This window comes from Barbatula barbatula (assembly GCF_947034865.1).
Source record: "Barbatula barbatula genome assembly, chromosome: 6".
Classification (NCBI taxonomy): Eukaryota; Metazoa; Chordata; class Actinopteri; order Cypriniformes; family Nemacheilidae; genus Barbatula; species Barbatula barbatula.
The window spans coordinates 21,427,836-21,447,964 of record NC_136765.1 but is presented as its reverse complement, the minus strand read 5'-3'; the positions used below and the strand labels follow the sequence as shown (position 1 = coordinate 21,447,964).

The window sequence follows — 20,129 nt, the reverse complement described above, 5'->3', positions numbered from 1 at the left end:
ACTGGCATAATAGACAAGAAAAAATACCATGTGCCAGCTTTGCATATTTAGGCATGTTCCACAAAATGGAACAGCACTTTACAATTTTCCCTCGCATGGTGAGAAGTTTTGCAGCAATATCTCTTTAAAAAATGTAGTGCCCAAGTGCAAACTCTATAAAAACGTTATAATAGTCGGGGCGGTGATGTTAAAGGAACAGCACAGAATTGATTGGCTGATTCAATGAGTACAGTCGGGTAATGCTGTAATGTGCAGGTAATGATGTTCTCCTGCAGAAAAAGGCTGCGTTAAAGCTGCAGGTGCAGCTTTTAAAGTGTTAGTTCACCCAAAAATGAAAATTCTTTCATTATTTACTCACTCTCTTGTCATTTCAAACCCGAAAGACTTTCTGCTGCAGAACACGAATGAAGATATTTTAAAGAACCTGCATTCGCTAACCAGCATTCTTATAAATATCTTCTTTTGTGTTCTGCAGAAGAAAGAAAGTCTCACAGGTTTAAAATGACAAGATGATGAGTAGATGATGACAGAGTTTTCATTTTTGGGTAAACTATCACTTTAAGTAAATGTTTTGTGTGAGGAAGTAGTCTGCATAGTCTAATCTCTGTTTAATATTCCGGTCAATATTGTAAAAAGAGAGATAGAATGGAATAAAATAAAAAACATATTTTTTTGTGATACAAAAAGCACCAAATTGAAGAGGCTTGTAAAATAGGATGTGTTGTATCTGGTGTCCACATTGACATAACGGCCAATGGTTTCCAAAGAAACCCACATATCAGCGCTGTCATTTGGCAGCCGTGTGAGCTGACACTTTTCATTGTGAGAGTTACCCAATTAAGCGCATTGAAAAAGGGGAGGCTCTGTCCACCAGCCTACTATTTGCGACAAAGGCACACACAGGATGGTGGAAAATACACTACACGGTCACTTGGGAGACAGAACGACTTTACAAATAGCTCCCAAGCAGTTGCTGTCCAGTTCTGTGTATTGTCCATATATCTTCTTGATGTTGCAAGCCAAAGGTTGAAACGGTGGGTGAGAGGTCTTACCTGAGGGGAAGTGCTCGTTGATGGCCCAGTTGTCCACCTGAAGTGTGGCATTGCCCCCATTTCTGGTGAAGCGCACTACATGGTACTTGCCGTCATTTACTGCCATACTGCTCTCCTGCACGATGATGTCAACCGTTCCGATGTTGAATATGACTCCTATTTTGCCTTGCTCCTGGAAACACAACAAGGACGAACACAGTTTTAGTTTTGTCAACAAGATCAACATCATTTACAAAGAATTAAGTGCAGAGTATGAAGGCAGCATTGCCAAGGTCATGGGTTCTACTGCAAACATTGAGACAGATTGACATTGAGAACGTACGTTTTTATTTTATTCAGATTCGGTTTTAACATTTGCCCTTGAAATCTGCCGCCTATTGTTTTACTTTTGTTCCAGAGAGATCCTGAATAATCTATTAGCATTAGTAACCCCTGATAAACTTGTTCGCTTGATAAAAAGTATTCATCAGCCATTAGCACCCTCCCCATTTTGGGGGTGAGGAATCAGGCACATTGATTTAAATAATGCAGTGAAAGTGAACTAAATCAATAGCGTTAGCTAAAACGGAGACAGAGATAAGAATGATTAATGAACAGAAGCGTTTGCCCTCGCAGATCCGAGAGGCTACATGCAAATGTTGCGGCAAAGATTCTCACTATAAAATAATTAGCTCATCCTCCACAAGCAATGACAGAGCAGGAAACACCGGAGAAATAATATCCATAAATATAGATAAACGTGATTTATAAATGTGCAAAAATCTTGTACGTTGCACCTTAAAAATAAGTTCCACATAGACCTTTTAGAAAATGACTGGAACTTTCCAGTTCTAACAAATATACTTTTTATTGTGTGTCGTAGTAAATGCTGCATAAAAAACAAAGGTTCCAAATGATTCCTTGTCAGGCTAACCCAACAAAATAAATACACAAACAATCATTTCTGTAATCGTTTTGCGTTTCTTTTCTCCACATAAGTTTCATCCTCCACAATGCATTTTCTCTTCCCTCTCTATATCCTTCAGGGTTGTATGGATGTATGTTATGGTTAAGTTAAACCAATTCTGCCGTCGTTCTTATCTGTTGCAGCATGGAAAATGACGATAGATGATAAATTGTATCAAGGGAGATGTTTATCACCATGCAGGGCATTTATCACAACAAGATCTCTGCCATCAAAATCTGGGCCAGTCTTCTCAAGTTCATTTGGAAGACTTTTCTTAAGACTGAGATGGTCTTTCTTTATTAAAAAAGATTTCTGAGATTATTGTACATCATTCATGTGTTGAGTTCTAAACGTATAGTTAAACCCAAAAGAATGATAAATTTTAACTGGAATGAAAATAAATGTACAGATTGTAATTGCATATACATTTAACACATTTAAAAATGTATTGTGATTGTCTTTGCAACAACAATACTGACATATTTCCATTTAAAAAATACGTATAGCCATTGAAAATGAGTTTAGTTTAAACTTCATCACATCACAAACTACAGTGAAAGAAAAAAGTGACATCAGAATGTAGGATAAGATAGAGCATTCTAAGAAACACCCATTGTGTTGCTAGATTTTACATGTCTCTTTATAAATAAAGATATTGATAACCCTGACACTGTGCGGTAGGGAATTTAATGAAGTGTTTGCGTTCAATGATACTTGAAATCCTCTGAGAGTATCTTTAGAGGAAGAAGGATTGTGTGTTACTGTAACCCTGCCCGTCTTCCTGTGAGAAAAGCTGCAGAAAACATATCTCTGTCCCGTAATAAAATATGAATGAGACGAAAATGAGTCAAAACACATAAAGAACGATGTGCTAAACCTTTTCCACAGACGTGCGCAGACGCGCAGCGCTGTGAAATATCCAACCGCTCTGCCTCTTTTAGCCCGCGAAAGCTCCTGGTGTATTTCTTGTTTGATCACAGAAACACTCTTTTACATTTAGCATCAAAGACTTCGCTGTAAGTGTCTCTCTCTTCATCCATCACACCCTCTTTCCACGTTCCTTTCCAATACTGCTGTGCTTGTATCTGGGAGGGTAAAAGGACGAATAAACTCTTGCTATTTCTTGGCAAGTGATACATGAAAGGAAATAGTCTGTCGCACAGGCTATATTGAGTCGCGCCTGCACAACACACAGGGACTGTGTGCAAATAAAGCACATGCTATGTGTGATTTCTATTATAACTTTCTCAACGTGCTCATATATTTCAATAAGGTGAGATAAGCTGTGGATAGAACCATCTGGGCCAACAATGGTTTATTGGGAAAGAAACCCACCTAAATACATTTCAGTGGAGGAATCGTATAAGAAAATAGAGTAAATAAGGTACACGTTGAATGCAGTTGCTTTCTTCGGGATGGAGTTTTCATTCAAAAGTGCACATTTATGCTCTCGGCCTGTACAGCCAAATATCCAACTCAGCTGCAGGCGCAGTGTATAATGATTGGCACATCCAATTATTCATTGTGTATTTGAAATGGAATAGGGCAGAACCACTGATTGCCAGAAAGAGTTTGAAACAATGTGCCGCATAATGATTTTGTAAGCAAAAAATAAATACATACAATTAGACAGAGGTAGAGAGAAAGAGAGAGGGAGGAAAAAACTGTATAAACACTGGAGCTTGAACGAAGGCCTTATATCACAGGGTTTGTTTTTACACAATGGGGTCAATTTAATACATGTTTATTAAGTAAACCATTTTTTTAAATATACAAATGATATAAGATAAATAGTAGGCCTATATATTTAAAGGGGAAGTTACCCCAAAATGAAAATCCTGTCATCATTTGCTCACCCTCAAGTTGTTTAAAACCTGTATACATTTATTTGTTCTGCTAAACACAAAGGAACATCTTTGGAAGAATGTCATTAACCAAGCATATCTCATTCCCACATTTACTCCCAGAGTAGGGAAAAAATACCACGGCAGTCAACGGAGGATGAGATCTGTTTGGTTACTACATTGTTCCAAATATCTTGCTTTGTGTTAAGCAGATTGTAAACAGGTTGAAGACAGAATTGTTGTACTATTGAAACTATCCCTTTAAGATTCTGCAGTATTTCTAAGTTAAAAGATAAGAACATTTGTGCAAGCACTTTTACAAAAGATGTCAGACATTTGTATGATCATCATATTTTTTTGTTAAAAAGAACTAATAATTAATACAGCTTTATATTACAAATCTGTCAAAATGTATTTGACCTCATTAAACCTGCATGACTTTCTTCTGTGTCTTACAGTGGGGTCCAGGTTCTTCAAAAATCTTCCTTTGTGTTCTGCAGAAGATAGAGAGTCATACAGGTTTGGAAAGACAGGCAGGTGAGCAAATTATTTAAAAAAAATGTGGGTGAACTATCGCTTTAATATGTAAATCCTTATCTAACACATCTTTTAATGCATTGGAGCTGTATTCAGTATAATATAAATCTATAAACCTATATTAATATTATTTATGTATATAGTTATGTTTATATTGGTTGGTGTTCGTATAATATACACCACCCAATATAAATACATATATTATACTTGGCTTTGATAATAACCCACTGAAGAGCATGCCTTCAATTTATGCCGGTAATCTTCAGAACTAAACCCCAATTCATGTCTTTCATAATTGAATAACCCTGTTTTCCATTAAGCCACTTCATTTGTTTTGGTGTTAACCTCTATCAAAATATCATAATGCATCATTTCGAAATGCATTTCAGAAAAAATGAAAAACAATATCTCAAGAAATGAATGACAGCAGTGGAACACTTTCTTATTTGCATTCCTGGAGATAGTCCGACGGTTCGAGTTACTCAAGAATGCAGACTCAAATCATTACAGCCATCAATTCTGTTGCTCTTGCGTTTCTCTTGTGTGAAGGGGTATCACCTGGACAAACCGATGAGTGTTTAAAAGATGAACTCTCTCTGTCTCTCTCTGTGAGCCGTCTGTGGTGAGCTGATAAGGAGAGACGCCCCTCAATTGGTAGTAAAGAGAAAATGGAAGTGACCATTTTTTCGTGGCTGATTGGTTCATCAATATAAGAGTCGATATTTTCCGCATAGCGTGGGATGTTTTCTGTAACGACTTCATTACTTTCCATTTAATCTTCTGTTTACAGGATATGTAGGCAAAAAGATGGAAACTGGAATTATACGATAGCAGATACAATATTAACAAATAAAAGATTATCAAGTGGTAGTAAACATGACAGATAGTCACAGAATTACAATGTCAAATATATTTTAAAGGATAATACATAATGCTCATTTAGTTGTGTCATTGAAGTATTTAAGTGAGTATGCATTGTATTGAACATGAGAGAATTCAAACCTTCGGTGTAAACAATTAGAAATGAGATACAGGTGTGAAATTACTATACTGTACATAGAAGTTGTGAGTCTCTTAAAATATAAAGTGTTAACATTTTGTGAATTAAAATTACATCAGCTTATGATTTGGTGTTATGCTGATAGTTAAGTGTTCACTACTGGTTCCAAAAAAAAGACACAACATGCTTACACATACAGTAATTTTTTCCTTTCTATTTTAGCTTTGAATTTAAATATTTCAAAAATACACTGTAAACAAAACGGGTAAAACACACACATTGTCTGGTAGCTGGGGTGCCTGAAAAATATTGTAAAAATAGTTTTCATGTAAAATGACATGGTTTTATGCTCTTTTCTTATATTTGAGTGTTTTTTAATCGTATTTAAAAATGTGAAGAAAACGATCATTCTGTAAAATATTTTTTTTACAGTGTTGGTTCACTATTCCGTATTAAAATAAATACATCAAAGTATATTGTAACACACAAAACACAACTAAGCACACAGTGTATAACACGTCTTGTTTGTCACACTAGTTAGAGGATCATGAAATAACATTTCCGGAACTTGAACATAACAATTATTCAACACAGCAAAATCAAAAATCTGTCTTCAAAGAGCTAAACAATGAATATGGATTTATTCAATGGAACAGTTCAGAAACCGTTGACCCTCATCAAACAAACCTAACAAATTACTCTACAAACAGTCTTTTAATTCACTCATTGCAACTACTAACAACGAAAAGAACATTTTAGCCTTTCAATTAGGATTGCTGATGTACGCCAAATCTCAAGGGAGCCTGGTGTCCATGGGACAGCTGTGTTGAAGAGCTGCTGTGTTTCTACATGAGTTTATAGAGATATCAAACATGTTGATGAGGCAGAAAGCTCTCTTTAATTCACTGCTAGCTGCCGATTTGCCTGCCAAGGCTATCGGGCCCACAAAACACAGACAGCTGCCACACTATACTTAATCTACCCAGAACTTGCTACATCGACACTCTTACACGGCTAGCGGAGAATAACACGAGGGCAGAGCCTGTGTATAAAAGAAGTTTGCTGACGGTAAACCAAGTCAAAGTTCTTATTTGAAGCACAAATAGAGGATTGAATGGAAGAAAATGTGCGCTGCATTTGTGAGCGAGTGGCCTTCAATGGTCCTATTATTGTGTAAGTAAAGGAGGGGTTGGTTTGAAGGGCAGTACAGCAGTTTTTGTACCTTTTAAAACAAAAAGGGAAAATTGATGAAGGTCCAAAGTGTTTGAATGTAAGTCACATTCAAGTAATGATTTATGGTCTACAGGTAGCAAAGAAAAAGACTACAACGCAAAACACATCATAGCACTCCATAATACTCCAGTGCACTGCCTAATAGAATTTTTCATCTCTCCATTCATACGCACAGACCTCAGACCTTGAGTATATATATATATATATATATATATATATATATATAGGATACAAATTTCTCCCAAAATGTTGCCTATTTATGATATTGAATATAAGATCTGTCATACGAGCAGAATATGAGTAGGTACATCCGCACCGAGGTCACAAGACAAAGACATTTCTGTTTGTCTACATTTGATGCTGATCAGTCAAAACGTTATCTAAACATTCCTCTGCCACAAACTACTTCACCTTGAGCTTATGTCCATTAGACGTTATTTACGAATATAGATACATTTTGCAGAGCAAAGCAAAACTGAAAGAATGAGAGATTATGGGGAAGCAATTTTTTCTACTTTTCTAATTCGCTTTGTCAACAGAACAAAAGGGCACTTAGTGTGAAAGTGCGACATGGAATGTGCCGAAATGGCATACGGTACTACATGTTCTCTCCAGCGAGACTGAGAAAAGTGAAGGGGAAAGTCAGGCCGTCACAAAATCATCTACACTCTGATGGTTCGTTGCACTTTATTGGTAATTAGATCCCCATTACCCGGAGGGGGCAATCAGATTACGTGGGGTACGTCGCCTTAAAACACAACCCATACTTCCCAGCCGCTAATTGCAATTGAAAAAAGATGCTAATGAGATGCATGACAGACATTTAGCTTATAGTGGCTTTACTGCAAACAGACAAGAGACAAATTCGATCAGAATAAAAAAGGAATGGAAAATATTTTTCCCGAACCGAGGTGGCGAAAAAGTGTGCACCGAGCGAGGGCAATGAGACATCTTAAGAAGGTTTAAAGCGATGGAGAGCGAGGAAATTAGTCAATAGGGTTAGACGTACTGTTTTCTATCCGAGACTGTCAAGTGGCTGTGTGTATTCCATGTTCCTATGACCTGACTCTCCTCACACACAGCATCAAAGGAAAAAGGCTTGGAGACAGAGGTCTCAGCCTTTGTGAATGTTTACTGCGTAAGGTTTAGTTAGACCGTCTGGTTTTCAAACGAGATGTTGGAAAAGACAACAGCTATGCACTCTGCTCTTCTATAACCCCATCGCCCCAAAGCTGTTGTTGTCATGGTTACAGCAGCAGCCACATTCTGCAAGGAGACATCTAACACAACATCGGGTTTGATCTGATCCCTCACAGTACATCTGTCATTGTTGTGGCAACCCAACAAACATTAACACCATGAGATTTGAGCGCATAATCGAATACCGCATGACTGAACATTTAAACACGGTTTCACTTTTTGAAAGATGGCAAATGGCACCACCATAATTATGGACAGCTATACTAGTGAGTGATTTGATGGGTAAATACTTCTGAAAAGAATCGTTTCAATATCAACCTTTCGAAAATAAAACGACAACAAACGGCCTGCATAAATAGCCAAAATGAGTGAGGCTAAAAAGCAATTGGGTGATTATCTTCTTTCATGAAATGCATTAATTGTTTATTTGCATTAGACTAAAATGACAAGGAGCGGTTATGTGCATTAGATTATGTTTTAGGCTCTGAAAGAGCATGCATATTTAATAGATGCAATCACTTTTGAGTGTGTTCTGAATAAAAGTGCCCGGCTGCAGTCTATCATTTACAGAAATGACATGTTTATTGCACAGATCTGCTAAACGCTGCGGCTTGTAATTGTTTTTCAAGTGATGACAGAGGCTTATTTGTCATAAAAACGATTTCCTCTATCATTTTTCAAAATTTCAGCTTGGTATTGTGGTGTTGGTTTTGGTATGTTGTTTTTTACTTTTGATTGAATCAATTTCCTTTTATACTTGCAATGATTTCCTTATGTTTTAATGCACAGAAACAAAGATCACGCCTTGTTAAAGTCAAATTATAGACTAATCTGACTTTCACCTGTTTGTCTGTTTTAAAATAATTTAGTAGAGAGATTAAGCACCGAAGTGCAGAGTCTTTAAATCAGTGGCAAACATATGACACAGCTAACCAATCGTAAGCCAAAACCCACGATCGAATGCAATAATGCAGCAGGTAAAGCCTATAGAGCTGTCCCATAAACAGATTTGCATGCAATATTGCGAGTAGGCGTTAAAGTAATTTAAATGATTTCGAGTCCTTTACAAACAAAGATTAGTGAAGCAAATTCATTAACACTTTGATAAGACGGATGTCTCTCTCCATTCAGCAAGCCAAGAAGTTTCACACGTCCAAACAAACAAATTACACAAAGTTTTTTCTCATTAAAAGTGTAGCCGGCACGTAGTATTTTTCCGGGATTACAAAAAGCCATTTTTCTGATCTCAGAATAAATGTATAACTCGCTTGGAGTTTGACTGAGCTTCTATCAAATGCTGCAAATTTGAGAATGTAGGCACAAATTTGGGATTTGTACAAAACGAAATCTTTATAAGAGTTAGTGGCAGATGCTCACAGATGCAGCGAGCTTTAAAAGATTCTTTAAACAATGCTGCTCATTAAAAGATGTTTGTAAGCTGGAAATGCCAACTAAAATGATGGATGCTTCATGTCCAAAAGGCACTTGTTTGAAAGGTGTTCCACCGCTCCCTACTAGACTAAACAGCTTTAATCTCTCTTCGACACAGTAACTTTAAAAGATGGATTTGCAGGTCTTCAGTTGCTTCACAGAGGATGAGGAAACCTCGATCATGCATTTCGTAACGTCTGCCTGAAAAAAATCAATGATCGAGGCACTCAACACAATTTCTTGATCGCCAGCCGTTCAAGCTTCCAGCGTGAGAGAAGTCCTTGTAGAGGAATGGAAAAACTTTTCACTTCTCCACAAAGAGGTAAGTAAAACAACAAGAATCCATCAAACTGCCATGGTCAAGCCATCAAACTGTTTGGAATTCAAGGAGAAACTGGCCATCTAGTGCTTTAAAGTGAAGGTTTCTCCTTTTAGACTAATTGTTGGTCCATTTGAGTGGATAATATGAGCAAGTCATTTTTACCTGTCTGATGGCTACTAGGAACTGTTAGGTTGTTCTTGGGTTGATGACTCCCACCATGAATCCTGGGCAATTTAGTTTCCAGAACACTTAAAACTTTCTTTCCCCCACAGGTCTTAAAATCACAGCAGGGCTCAAATCACATGCATTACCTCAGAAATGAAAAGAAAAGGAACAGACGTTCAGCGGCTTCACAGCATGTTGTAAACATGACTTTTTCCTCCGAGAACACTCAGCTGTAGTTATCTCAATTTACCATTAGACAAAGCCACGCTTCAACCCTTTACAGCCCTACTTGCCAAAAGGTTTTATGAAGTTACATAGGCTTTTAGAAAATGATTTTAAGAGTGTGGAGTAGTAGCCTGGTTGATGCATGTGGGTTTGAAAATGTTTCTTTAAGAGTTTTTAAATACATTTCAATAATATTCAAATTGATTTGAAGCGTTTTTGTTTCGCATCAACTCGTCACTGACTGCACCTGTAACACATCACAGGAGAACTGGCCCTCCTGGCTGAGAGGGGTTTCTCCCAAGGATTTTTCTCCATTTATTCACCATTGGCTTATTAGGATGGTTCTCCTGTTTGTACTCTTTTGTGTTTTCTTTTTCATGTAAAGCTACTTTGAAACAAAAAAACAATTGAATGGAATCAATAAGAGAGTTATTGAATATCACATTTTACTTTAATATCATTAGATGAGTGCATTCATAATAGCACATCTTCGAGAATTACAAGATGATAACCAAATGGACAAGGAATCACTAGATATAAATATTACATTTGATTTTCAACACATACTGATGAATGAACAGGGATGAAACTTGCGGAGAAGTGTCAGGAAACACAGAAGATAATATAGATTTGATGCCTGCTGGCCACAACCGACACCAGGGAAACGGACAGGTGCACTTTACTGGAAGGCATCTATAAATCACCGCTGAATAAATCCCAGTTTAAGTGCTTTTTGTGTTTACAGCAGAAGATTCATCCATTACCCCAAAGCTCTGATTCACTTACACCACCATACAGCTTTATTAGACCTCTCTGGGATCTTGCTCGCTGAGGTAACTGTGATTAAACAAGATTATAAGAGCGAAATTCATGGTATTACTCTATATTTAGCTCATACTCTAATTTACTTGCAAAGAAAGAAACCCAAATCAACCTGATGACGAAAGTGGACACGACTATTTGCATAATTAATATAAAGAATACATACGAATCCATGGACACAAACAAAGCGGTCGCCGTGATTACTTGATCATTGTAAGCAGAGAATACCGCTTACTCGGAAAACACGGTTCCTCTCAAACCATCCGAAAGTTCGGTTTGAGGGGGAGGTCACTCTAAATGAACACATTTCCTGTCTGATTTCTGTACAGACCCCCGGTTACAGAATTGCAGGGGAGGCAGTCTGACAGTCTGCAATTTTTCCTAGAACATACAATTACCATCTCCGTGAGGGGAATGCAAAGCCACATGATGAAGCGCTTTTGAAAATAATACTTCCAGACTCGCCCTAGCCGAGTAAATGCAGAGGCTTCTTACATGGAAAGTGTAAAAATCCAATTGAAATGGCCCAAATACGCTGGACGTGTCTTTCATCCACATCTGCCTTGCTCAGATAAACATCAAAGAAATTGACCAGTTCATGGAGCATGTGCGATTCTTCATAAGTTGTGGGTGACAGCAGACGCTATGAGGAAAGTGGGTCATTGTAATGAAGGTCTGGGTTGAGTTGCAACCCTGTGACAGATTAAAACATGCAGCTGGACAAAATGAAGCTAATTTGTGCCCTAGGGCTGCCAGCTTCCTTTAATATGTGATGAGGGTTTTGGGCAGGTTTTAGAGAAAAAAGTTTTGCTACTGCTTACATTTTTCAGATCTGTTTGTTGACAATGATATTAGTTACAAGCCACTACAGGTTGCAGAACATGGGAATATTTGTATTGCTGTTAAAGTTGTTAAGCATTATTTCTAGTATTTTAAGATAATTTCAGCGTAAAAATGTGACGGCTTGTAGTATGTTAAAACAACTTTGACAATAACTTTGACATTGCACTATTTTGTTAGTGGGTGAGATAAAAGCATGCAAGAACCAATCAATCAATGTCAAGGTTAATGAGACGCCTGGAAAATGTATATACTGGGAGGTCACCGAAACTCAACCCACATGAGCAAAACCCACGAGGAAGTGTCTGTTTTCTTCTATTTATGTGTGTGAGATTTTAAAACTGAACCCAAAGGATCAATGTTCTCCGATTGGAATGACCTTCCAGGGCATCTGCATTTTTTATTCTCCATCTGCGTTCACATTATGCTCCATTTCAGACATGGCTTACATTCATCTACTTTCAACTGCTGGCCAATTTAACGCAATTTCCAGATCAAAAATACCTTGGGGGGGGATTGAGTTACATTCTCATCCGTGCCTGTAGCCACACCGGAGCCCTAGTGCACACTATCACAGTGGCAAATAGGACTTTAATTGTAAACCGATTAGCTGGAGGCTAGATTGTATGTTTGATTGTATATACATTTAATGTCCATTATAACATTTTTTGATTGTGGAAAAAGGGCTGAACCCTGAAAGACTCGCATGATGTGAAAAGGGCATCGTTTTAGTATCAACATACACTGAAATTGATTTGTATTGTATTGTATTCTGTATGGAACAAGTAAAAAAATGCATGTTTTTTATAAATAACCTTGACACCAAACTATGACAAAAATATGAGAATATTTTATGTTGTTTGACTTTAGTTTTTTTTTTTTTTTGAATAAATAATTAAATTTTTCATACAATAACGTTTGTTTTTATATTAATTGTTTATTTTGATTGTATTTAATTTTAAGGCATCAAAAACCACTTTTGTGGATAAAATGATGTCTGAAATATTAAATAATAATTGTAAATGAAATATTGTATAAATACAGCAAATTACACATGCTGCATGTCTCATTTACTGAGATTTATTTATTTTAACCAAAGCCTTAGTAATTGCAGTATACTGCTATGTGTGTATACTGTATATACAATATATTCCATGTACAGTATATGTACAGTATACATAATATATGCCTACATATTCTAATAAATATACATAGATTTTAGAATTACAGCTCATATTAAGGTTCAGTATTTTTTGAACAAGTACTCTCTCAATAATAACTGTAATATAAATATGTATATTTATGTTTGCGTCGCAGCGGCCATGTCATTTCTGATCATAAAGAATGTGATTATTTATAGAGGCGGCCAGGTGAAGGTTCAGGCTGCAGGCCTGGAGTGTTTCGATTTGCAAACAACATTAGAAGGTAATGTTAGACTCTGAAATATTGATTCATAACTCAGCAGTACGAGACATGAAAGCTAGATTCTTTTGATGAGGGTGACCATGAAAACGGAAACTCAGAACGCATTCAGAACAGCCTCTTCCCTGTCAAGTTCATTTAGCTAGCTGGACCTTCTTACCACGCTGACCGCATATACAGTGCAGAGAAGCAGCCGAAACAGCTGCGCACAAGCTCAAACCAGAACATTCTGCTAAATGTGCCAGGTAAAAAAATATATATATTTTTAAAGTACAACAAAATGAAGCAGAAATGATGTACTGCAGCTGCCTTCCTAAATTACCACTGGGATAAAGCCAGTTATGATAGTTTTGAGATTAGTTTTACAGATGGTTTACGATAATAAGGCTTTTAATGTAAGTGTTTCTGTCACAGCTTTAAATAATGAATAACTTTTCCCAGATTGTTAGTTTGTATTCGGGAAAAATCAGTTACCAAGATGTTATCAAGATGTTTAAAAGTGTAAAAGTAGTGAGACATACAATAATATGTACAAAATTACAATTATTTTAGAAGCAGTTTAACTACATTACAACATATGTTCAGCGAATGCCTGTTACGGTACACAAATTACCCAAGTTAAACACTTCTAAATCTAAATAGCATACAGAATACCTGTATAAACATATAAAACAAATTTGGAAGGAATTCAGAAGGCAATGACAATTAGCCCTTCATAAAGGGAAAGGTTCTTCATAACATTTAATAGGGGAACCAGCTACTATAAAATCAAACTATATCCATCAAAATGTTGAGCTTTTTAGCACAAAACCATCCACATAACTATTTTAAAATCTTTCTATAATTTAAAAATGAAATATGTAGAAACAACGTTTTATATAATTCTAATTTGATTATAAATAAATGTTTCATTCCTGTAGCTTAACTGGTCAATCATGCTGCTAACAAATCAAACATTTGTTCAATTGATTCAATTCCCATGAAATACGTTTTATCACAATAAAGCTTGAAGGCAACAAAAGTCACTCAAACATTAACGTCTGCCAAATGCATGAACGTAAAATGAAATTTACCAATTAGGAAGGTTTTTAGAAACACACAGGGACTACTCTTAAACAAAAGTATGAGGTGCACCAGACTTTCTTAGAACTGAATAAATTTGTTTTCCTTCGTCATTTAAAATACTCATACAGCAAAGTTGAAAAAACCCTATTCAAACATCGATCATGCAAAGAAATGTCAATCGAAAAACACTGGGTAAGAGTGATGGTTCAATATGAGAAACTAAGTTTATAAAAAAAACTATAAACGACAAAGTTTTAAACTAGACAGGAACATTCATATTTGCATGTAAAACATTCAAAAGGAGAAAATAAACCATGTGCGTACCACAAACCAAACATTGCATGTTTAGACACAGTCTTAAGATTGTCAAAATGAAGTACATGCCCTTTTTTGCTATAGAAATTGTGAACTCCAAGCGCCGAATGGAACAAGCGTTCCAAATAGTAATTGCCCTCACTTTTCTCCTGCAGACTCTTTCTGCACTTTAAGGCAGAATGGAAGTGAAGTGGGAAGCCTGTGGCAGGGGGCCATTCAGCAAAAAGAGCCTTGCAGGATTGAAAATCAACAGGCAATGTGTAGTTATGCTGCTCACTGATTAAAAGAGATCAACACCATTGATTTTCTGTACACTTAAATCATCCTCTCCTATAGGATTTCAGTCAACAGCTTTGGTGGCCAAGACTGCCGGTGTCTAAACCATTTATCCTATTGCCGCTCTGTCAATATGTGGAAAGCACCAGGCAATGTAATTCAGTTAAAATGACTGCCTCATCATTGGACCGTGTCATTTTAGGCTCCTGTCTATTCGGCCAAACAGCAAGCTTTTAAAACCAAAAGACGTAATTTAATATTATTTAAAATGGGAAATAGTATATGTGCTTTGCATCGTAGGGGGTGGAACAGACCTTTAAAGCAAATTGAAACAATCTGAGTGCTCGTGCAGCAGCGATACAACATGGGGGCACAAGCAATTTGTGCAAACGCTTCGTTTTTTATCCTAATTATACCCTTATATCCAGCTGTGCAGCTGGTGGAAGGGAAGCCATTTGCTGTTAATGAGCACCCAACATTCTTACAACTAATACGTAATACTGTGCCGACGCTACTGTTTGGGTTGGGGAAGTGAATTTAAATTGCATTTAACTTTCTTCATTTGAAACTTTCTCCATTGAGTGTTTAACTCCTGAAGACAACATAAAAGCATTCTATGACCACATATTTTGTTTCACTTTGAGGGGCTCTTTGTATTTTTTGGGATACGGTTACATCACAAGTCAAGATTTGCTACTTACTAGTTGGTTGCTTTTTGGACTGTTTAATCAGTCAAAAGAGTACAGCCAAAATAGTATATTTATGTTTGGGTACAATGTTTGGGTACACTAGAATTTAAGTGTGCGTTCATATTTCTAGTTCCGTTCTTTTGGTCGGGACCAAAAAAGAAAACAAACATTTGAGTCCCGGTTCGCTTCGCGTTCAGACTGGAATTTTAACAACGAACCTTAAGATATCGAACCTAACAGCTTGCGTGTTAAGTCGCAAGTTGGTTGGACAGCTTTTATGATTTATATTTTAAAACGGAGATCCATGCTGCATGGGTTATACATGTATTTTTAGCAAAGCCAATAAATCGCGAAGACCAAGTGAAGTGTTTGAAACAGTCAAAACGGTGCCAGGAATTCCTCTTTTTTATATTATATTGAAATCACTTGATTTTCAGGTCCTATATTTTTATCAATTCCTGTATTTTGGTTCGGTTTGATGCCTTGAGTTCATATTTCAATCGAACCGTGCCAGAGTTCGTTTGAAAGTGGGCCGAGACCCATGTTTTCACCGATCTCGGTCCACTTGTTTGGTGTGCACCAGGGTTTTAATCGAGCCAAACATGGCATATATGAACACATCCTAAGTCGCCTGAACTGCTAAGATGGACTATAGACCACTTGGATATGTTAACACTGGTCCAGCAGCACTTCTGGTTTAGTTTTTTATTTTACTTTAAGAAATCCTACATATATTATTTAATTTCAAGATATTTGTTGAATTTGGATGTAAATGTTCTGTTGGTTATATTTTGCTAGTATAACATTTGTGCCACGTTATAATTCTTCAACAGGACGTTTTTCTGGACCAGCGTTGTTTATGTCTTCCGAAGTGGTCTATAAACTCCGTGATTTTTGTCATCAAAAAACAGATACGAGATAAAAAGACATTATAATCAGCAGGAACAGCAGGAGGATTTTCATTAGTATCTCTTCTTGCCTCTTAATTCTATATCTCCCAGAAAACAAAACTAAGACATTTAGCAGATGCTCTTATCCAGTGCGACTTACAAAAGTGCATCCATGTGAGCGTACCGTGGTCAACAGATGGCAAGCATGCCGGTCTGAATGGTTTTCTGCTAGGAGTGGAGAATCAACAACTATTTAACATACACAAATAAATGCAAAAAAACATTTGTGCATGTTGCGTGTAGATAAGGATTAGTGTTGACAGAAGTCAGACTTAAAACCAGAATTGATCCTGTTTACTTTCTTTCTTTGTGCATGGATCATCAAAAAAAACTAAAAGTATTTCAAACATGTTTATAAATGTTTGCCATATTAAGGCCTGTTGGCATCAAGAATGAAAACAATAATTCAATAACTATAATTCACTTGGATTTAATTAGCTGTCAATGTTGCTCCGTTATCTCCCACAAAGCGTTCTGCTCTGTTATATTTTCTGATATCTATGCTAACTTACATGCACAAGTGGATTCCATTGAGGTACAAGTAGGGCAGTTTTCAGGGAGCGATCAGACCCGCTGTGGTACTCAAACGAGGGGGACGCGCCATGGCAGTAAGTTTTATAATTTACAAAATACATGGGGAGAAGCAGATGGCACTTCTGTATCGTCACTCCTTCAAACTGAAGAAACATCAGATGACTTCAAGAGTGAGAGATGCCAAAATGTACCCGGGACAGATGTTCCATGCTTTGAAGCACCATGTGTGGAGATGCCAAACTGCTCTATCAGAAGGAAGTTAATGTCGGCAATGTACAGTTCACATGGTGTTCAGCCCAAGAATGACTCTAGATGAAAGATGACTAATCATTCATACAGCTTTGTCATTTTTTGTCCACTGACAAAAAGTCATTTAAATTTTAGCATATTGCTGCTGTCCTTCTGAAACCTTGTATGTCCGAATTCGCTGCTTTTCAGGAAACATAGTACTTTCTAAATTAACTGTGTTGTTAAAGTTTACAAGCCCTGTTTAATATTTTTTATTGGTTAAACATTTGAAAAACCCAGTGACAAACATAAAGTGTGACTTATAATAATGATTTATGGCAAAACAAGTCACGAAATATGGAGATACAAGGTTTTAGATGGACAGAAGCTATGTATTATACAATATCGTGATTTAAATTTTTGGCCAAGAATCATTATTATCGGTCACCCTTTATGTTTTTCACTGGGTTTTACAAATATCTAACCAATTAAAAGAATAATAAAAAGGGCTTGTCAACTCAGAATTTGGTCATCCGAGGTTTTGGAAGGTCAGCAACGATTTCCAGTATTTAAAGCCATGCAACATTATATAACTTCCACCCTTATATCAAATGATACAACCTTAAAGATGTCAATCATCTTTCTGGTCTAAATATTCAGACATTTTAGTCTTCAACCCTAACCCGTCTCCTTTACATTTTATGGTTTGTCTTAAGATTACAGTGAACCTGGCAAAGTGTTTGATTTGCAGACTCCATCACCGAGGTTGCCATTCAGAGGTGGCATGTTTGAAGGGGAATGGCACTGTTAGACAGTTTCCGACAACAACTGAAATGTCAAAGTATTCTACAGTGTCACCAGCCACTTCAAGTTCTGAAGTGCGAGAGAAATTTACTGCCAAAAATTCTGTAGCTCACTCATTATCAGTGCAAAAGAACAGTGTCAGGGGAAGCATTCCAAAACCGACGTCACACTCTGCCCTCCATCACTAATATCCGAAAGGTGAACGTAAACACGTAAGAGCTTAGTTTAAGGTTACAAAGATTAAACCCTAGTGATTCAAATATAAAACTGGGCCAATCTAATAGGGGGAGTAATTCATAATTAGCACTTTATACTGTTCCCAGTGCAAAGATTAGTCCAGACCGGTGTGTGTTACTCAAAGGCAACTCCCAATCACTAGTTATGTAAGTTTTGAAAGCGATCGTAAAAAAAGGGCAGCTTAACTCCCTTTACTCTGGAGTTGTGCTCTAGATTTAGCTCATTTGGCAGAGGAGGCTCATTTCCATCAACGCTACAGTGCTATAATGGGGTGAGCGTGTATGTGTGCCATAAAGGGTAGGCGGGAGGGTGAGGGTTTAGTGAAATGCCCTTAGTTATACTGCCCATTCCTGATCCACAAGAGTCCCCGTGGACCTCCACCACAGACCAAAATAAAAGTAGTGGACAGATGCAGATAGCAAGAGATATCTTCCATATTCTGATCAAAAGGGAAACCGATCCCCATTAAACTCCAAGGTCACTTGTTTATGTGCACCCTAACAAGATTTTTTCCTGTGTTGACAGTCACTTTTATTGTACAGTTATATGCATGAGAGTTCAAATATAGGAACAGTAAAAAAGTGCATTCGAATTATTTATAAAACAGAAATGTTTTAAAAATTTTAATGGGACATTGATCTATTGGCATGAAAGACTCTGCATTGCAAGGTAAGTAGCCCATTCAAATGTATACGTTTTGTCATTTCACGCACATCCCTTACAAAAGGTACATAAAATCAACCCAAAGCCATATCAAATATCTTTATTTGAATAAAGCAAACCTTCTCAGTTTCAGCTAGACACTGCCTCTATAAGGAAACATTGTAATGAGAGAAAGAAACTAACTGGCCTTCACAAAACCCAACCTAAACCCCATCTGACATCATTGGGGTGAATTGAAATGCAGACTGTGAGCCAGGCTCATCACCCAACATCAGTGCCTGACCTCACTGATGCTCTCATGACTGAATAGGAGCGATTCTCTTCAGCCACTTCGCAACATTTAATGCAAATCCTTCCTTGAAGATCTGATGCAACTCCCTGTTAAAGTGATAGTTCACCCAAAAATGAAGTTCTGTCATCCTTTACTCACCCTCTTGTCATGACTTTCTTTTTTCTGCAGACGCAAAAGAAGATATTCAGAAGTTGGTAACCGAACAAAGGTGGTTCCCATTGACTTGAATTGGTTTTGTGTCCGTACAAAAGAAGTCAATGGGTACTGGCCTTGTTCGGTTACCAACATACTTCACAATATCTTCTTTTGTGTTCGTCAGAAGAAAGAAAGTCCTACAGGTTTGAAAGGGCATTAGATGTTCAAAAGATGCATATACATCTACACCTTATTTGGCTGGATAGTACAGATGTTTATTTATGAGCTAAAAACCTTTTAATTTGTATCATGAAAAGCAGGTTTATTTCCAAACCGCTTGTTACACGAGTGCAGATTGTTTTTACGTAATGAACACATCCAGTCAAATTGATGCTCTCGCCGTGGAAAAATGGCAAAGAACATTGTGCAGCTCTGCATAATTATCCCAATTTGAATGCAATTCACCATTGTTATGGTCAAAGAATTTTTTTTATAATGTTACAGTGAAGCGACTTATTGGAACTGACACTTTAAAATACAAAGATTAATGGAACAGTGAGGCTGACACCCAGCACGGAGCGCTGCGAGAGGCGCCATTATTCTTGAATTGATTACTTATAAAGACATGTGAAAGAAAAAGAAAGATTTGTGAAAGAAAAGCCCCTGAAGGTGTCTCCTCACAGAAGTTCTATAACACACAAAACGCAACGTATGTAAAACACGGTGTTAACATCTCTACTGCGAGCATATGTTCAGTGTGTGAGTTTGTGCTCTAATTAAACCTAAAAACTAAACTCTGCACACTTTTATCGCACTGTACAAAAGAATCAGTTCACAGAAAGTGCTGGAGGGATTTTTCCGAGAATAGACAAAAGACTGGGCCTTGATCTTTTGCATGGAAT

At 37.1% G+C, this 20,129-nt stretch overlaps 1 protein-coding gene across 1 annotated transcript in view; it reads right to left on the bottom strand.

The window, feature by feature from the left end:
• nrxn3a (neurexin 3a) overlaps positions 1-20,129 on the bottom strand; it is a gene marked incomplete at its 3' end in the record, with an annotated part of 172,585 nt that overhangs the window by 40,091 nt on the left and 112,365 nt on the right. The window contains exon 12 of the mRNA XM_079458793.1: positions 1,053-1,224. Within this exon, the coding sequence (XP_079314919.1) occupies positions 1,053-1,224 (172 nt within the window). The remainder of the gene's footprint in view (positions 1-1,052; positions 1,225-20,129) is intronic.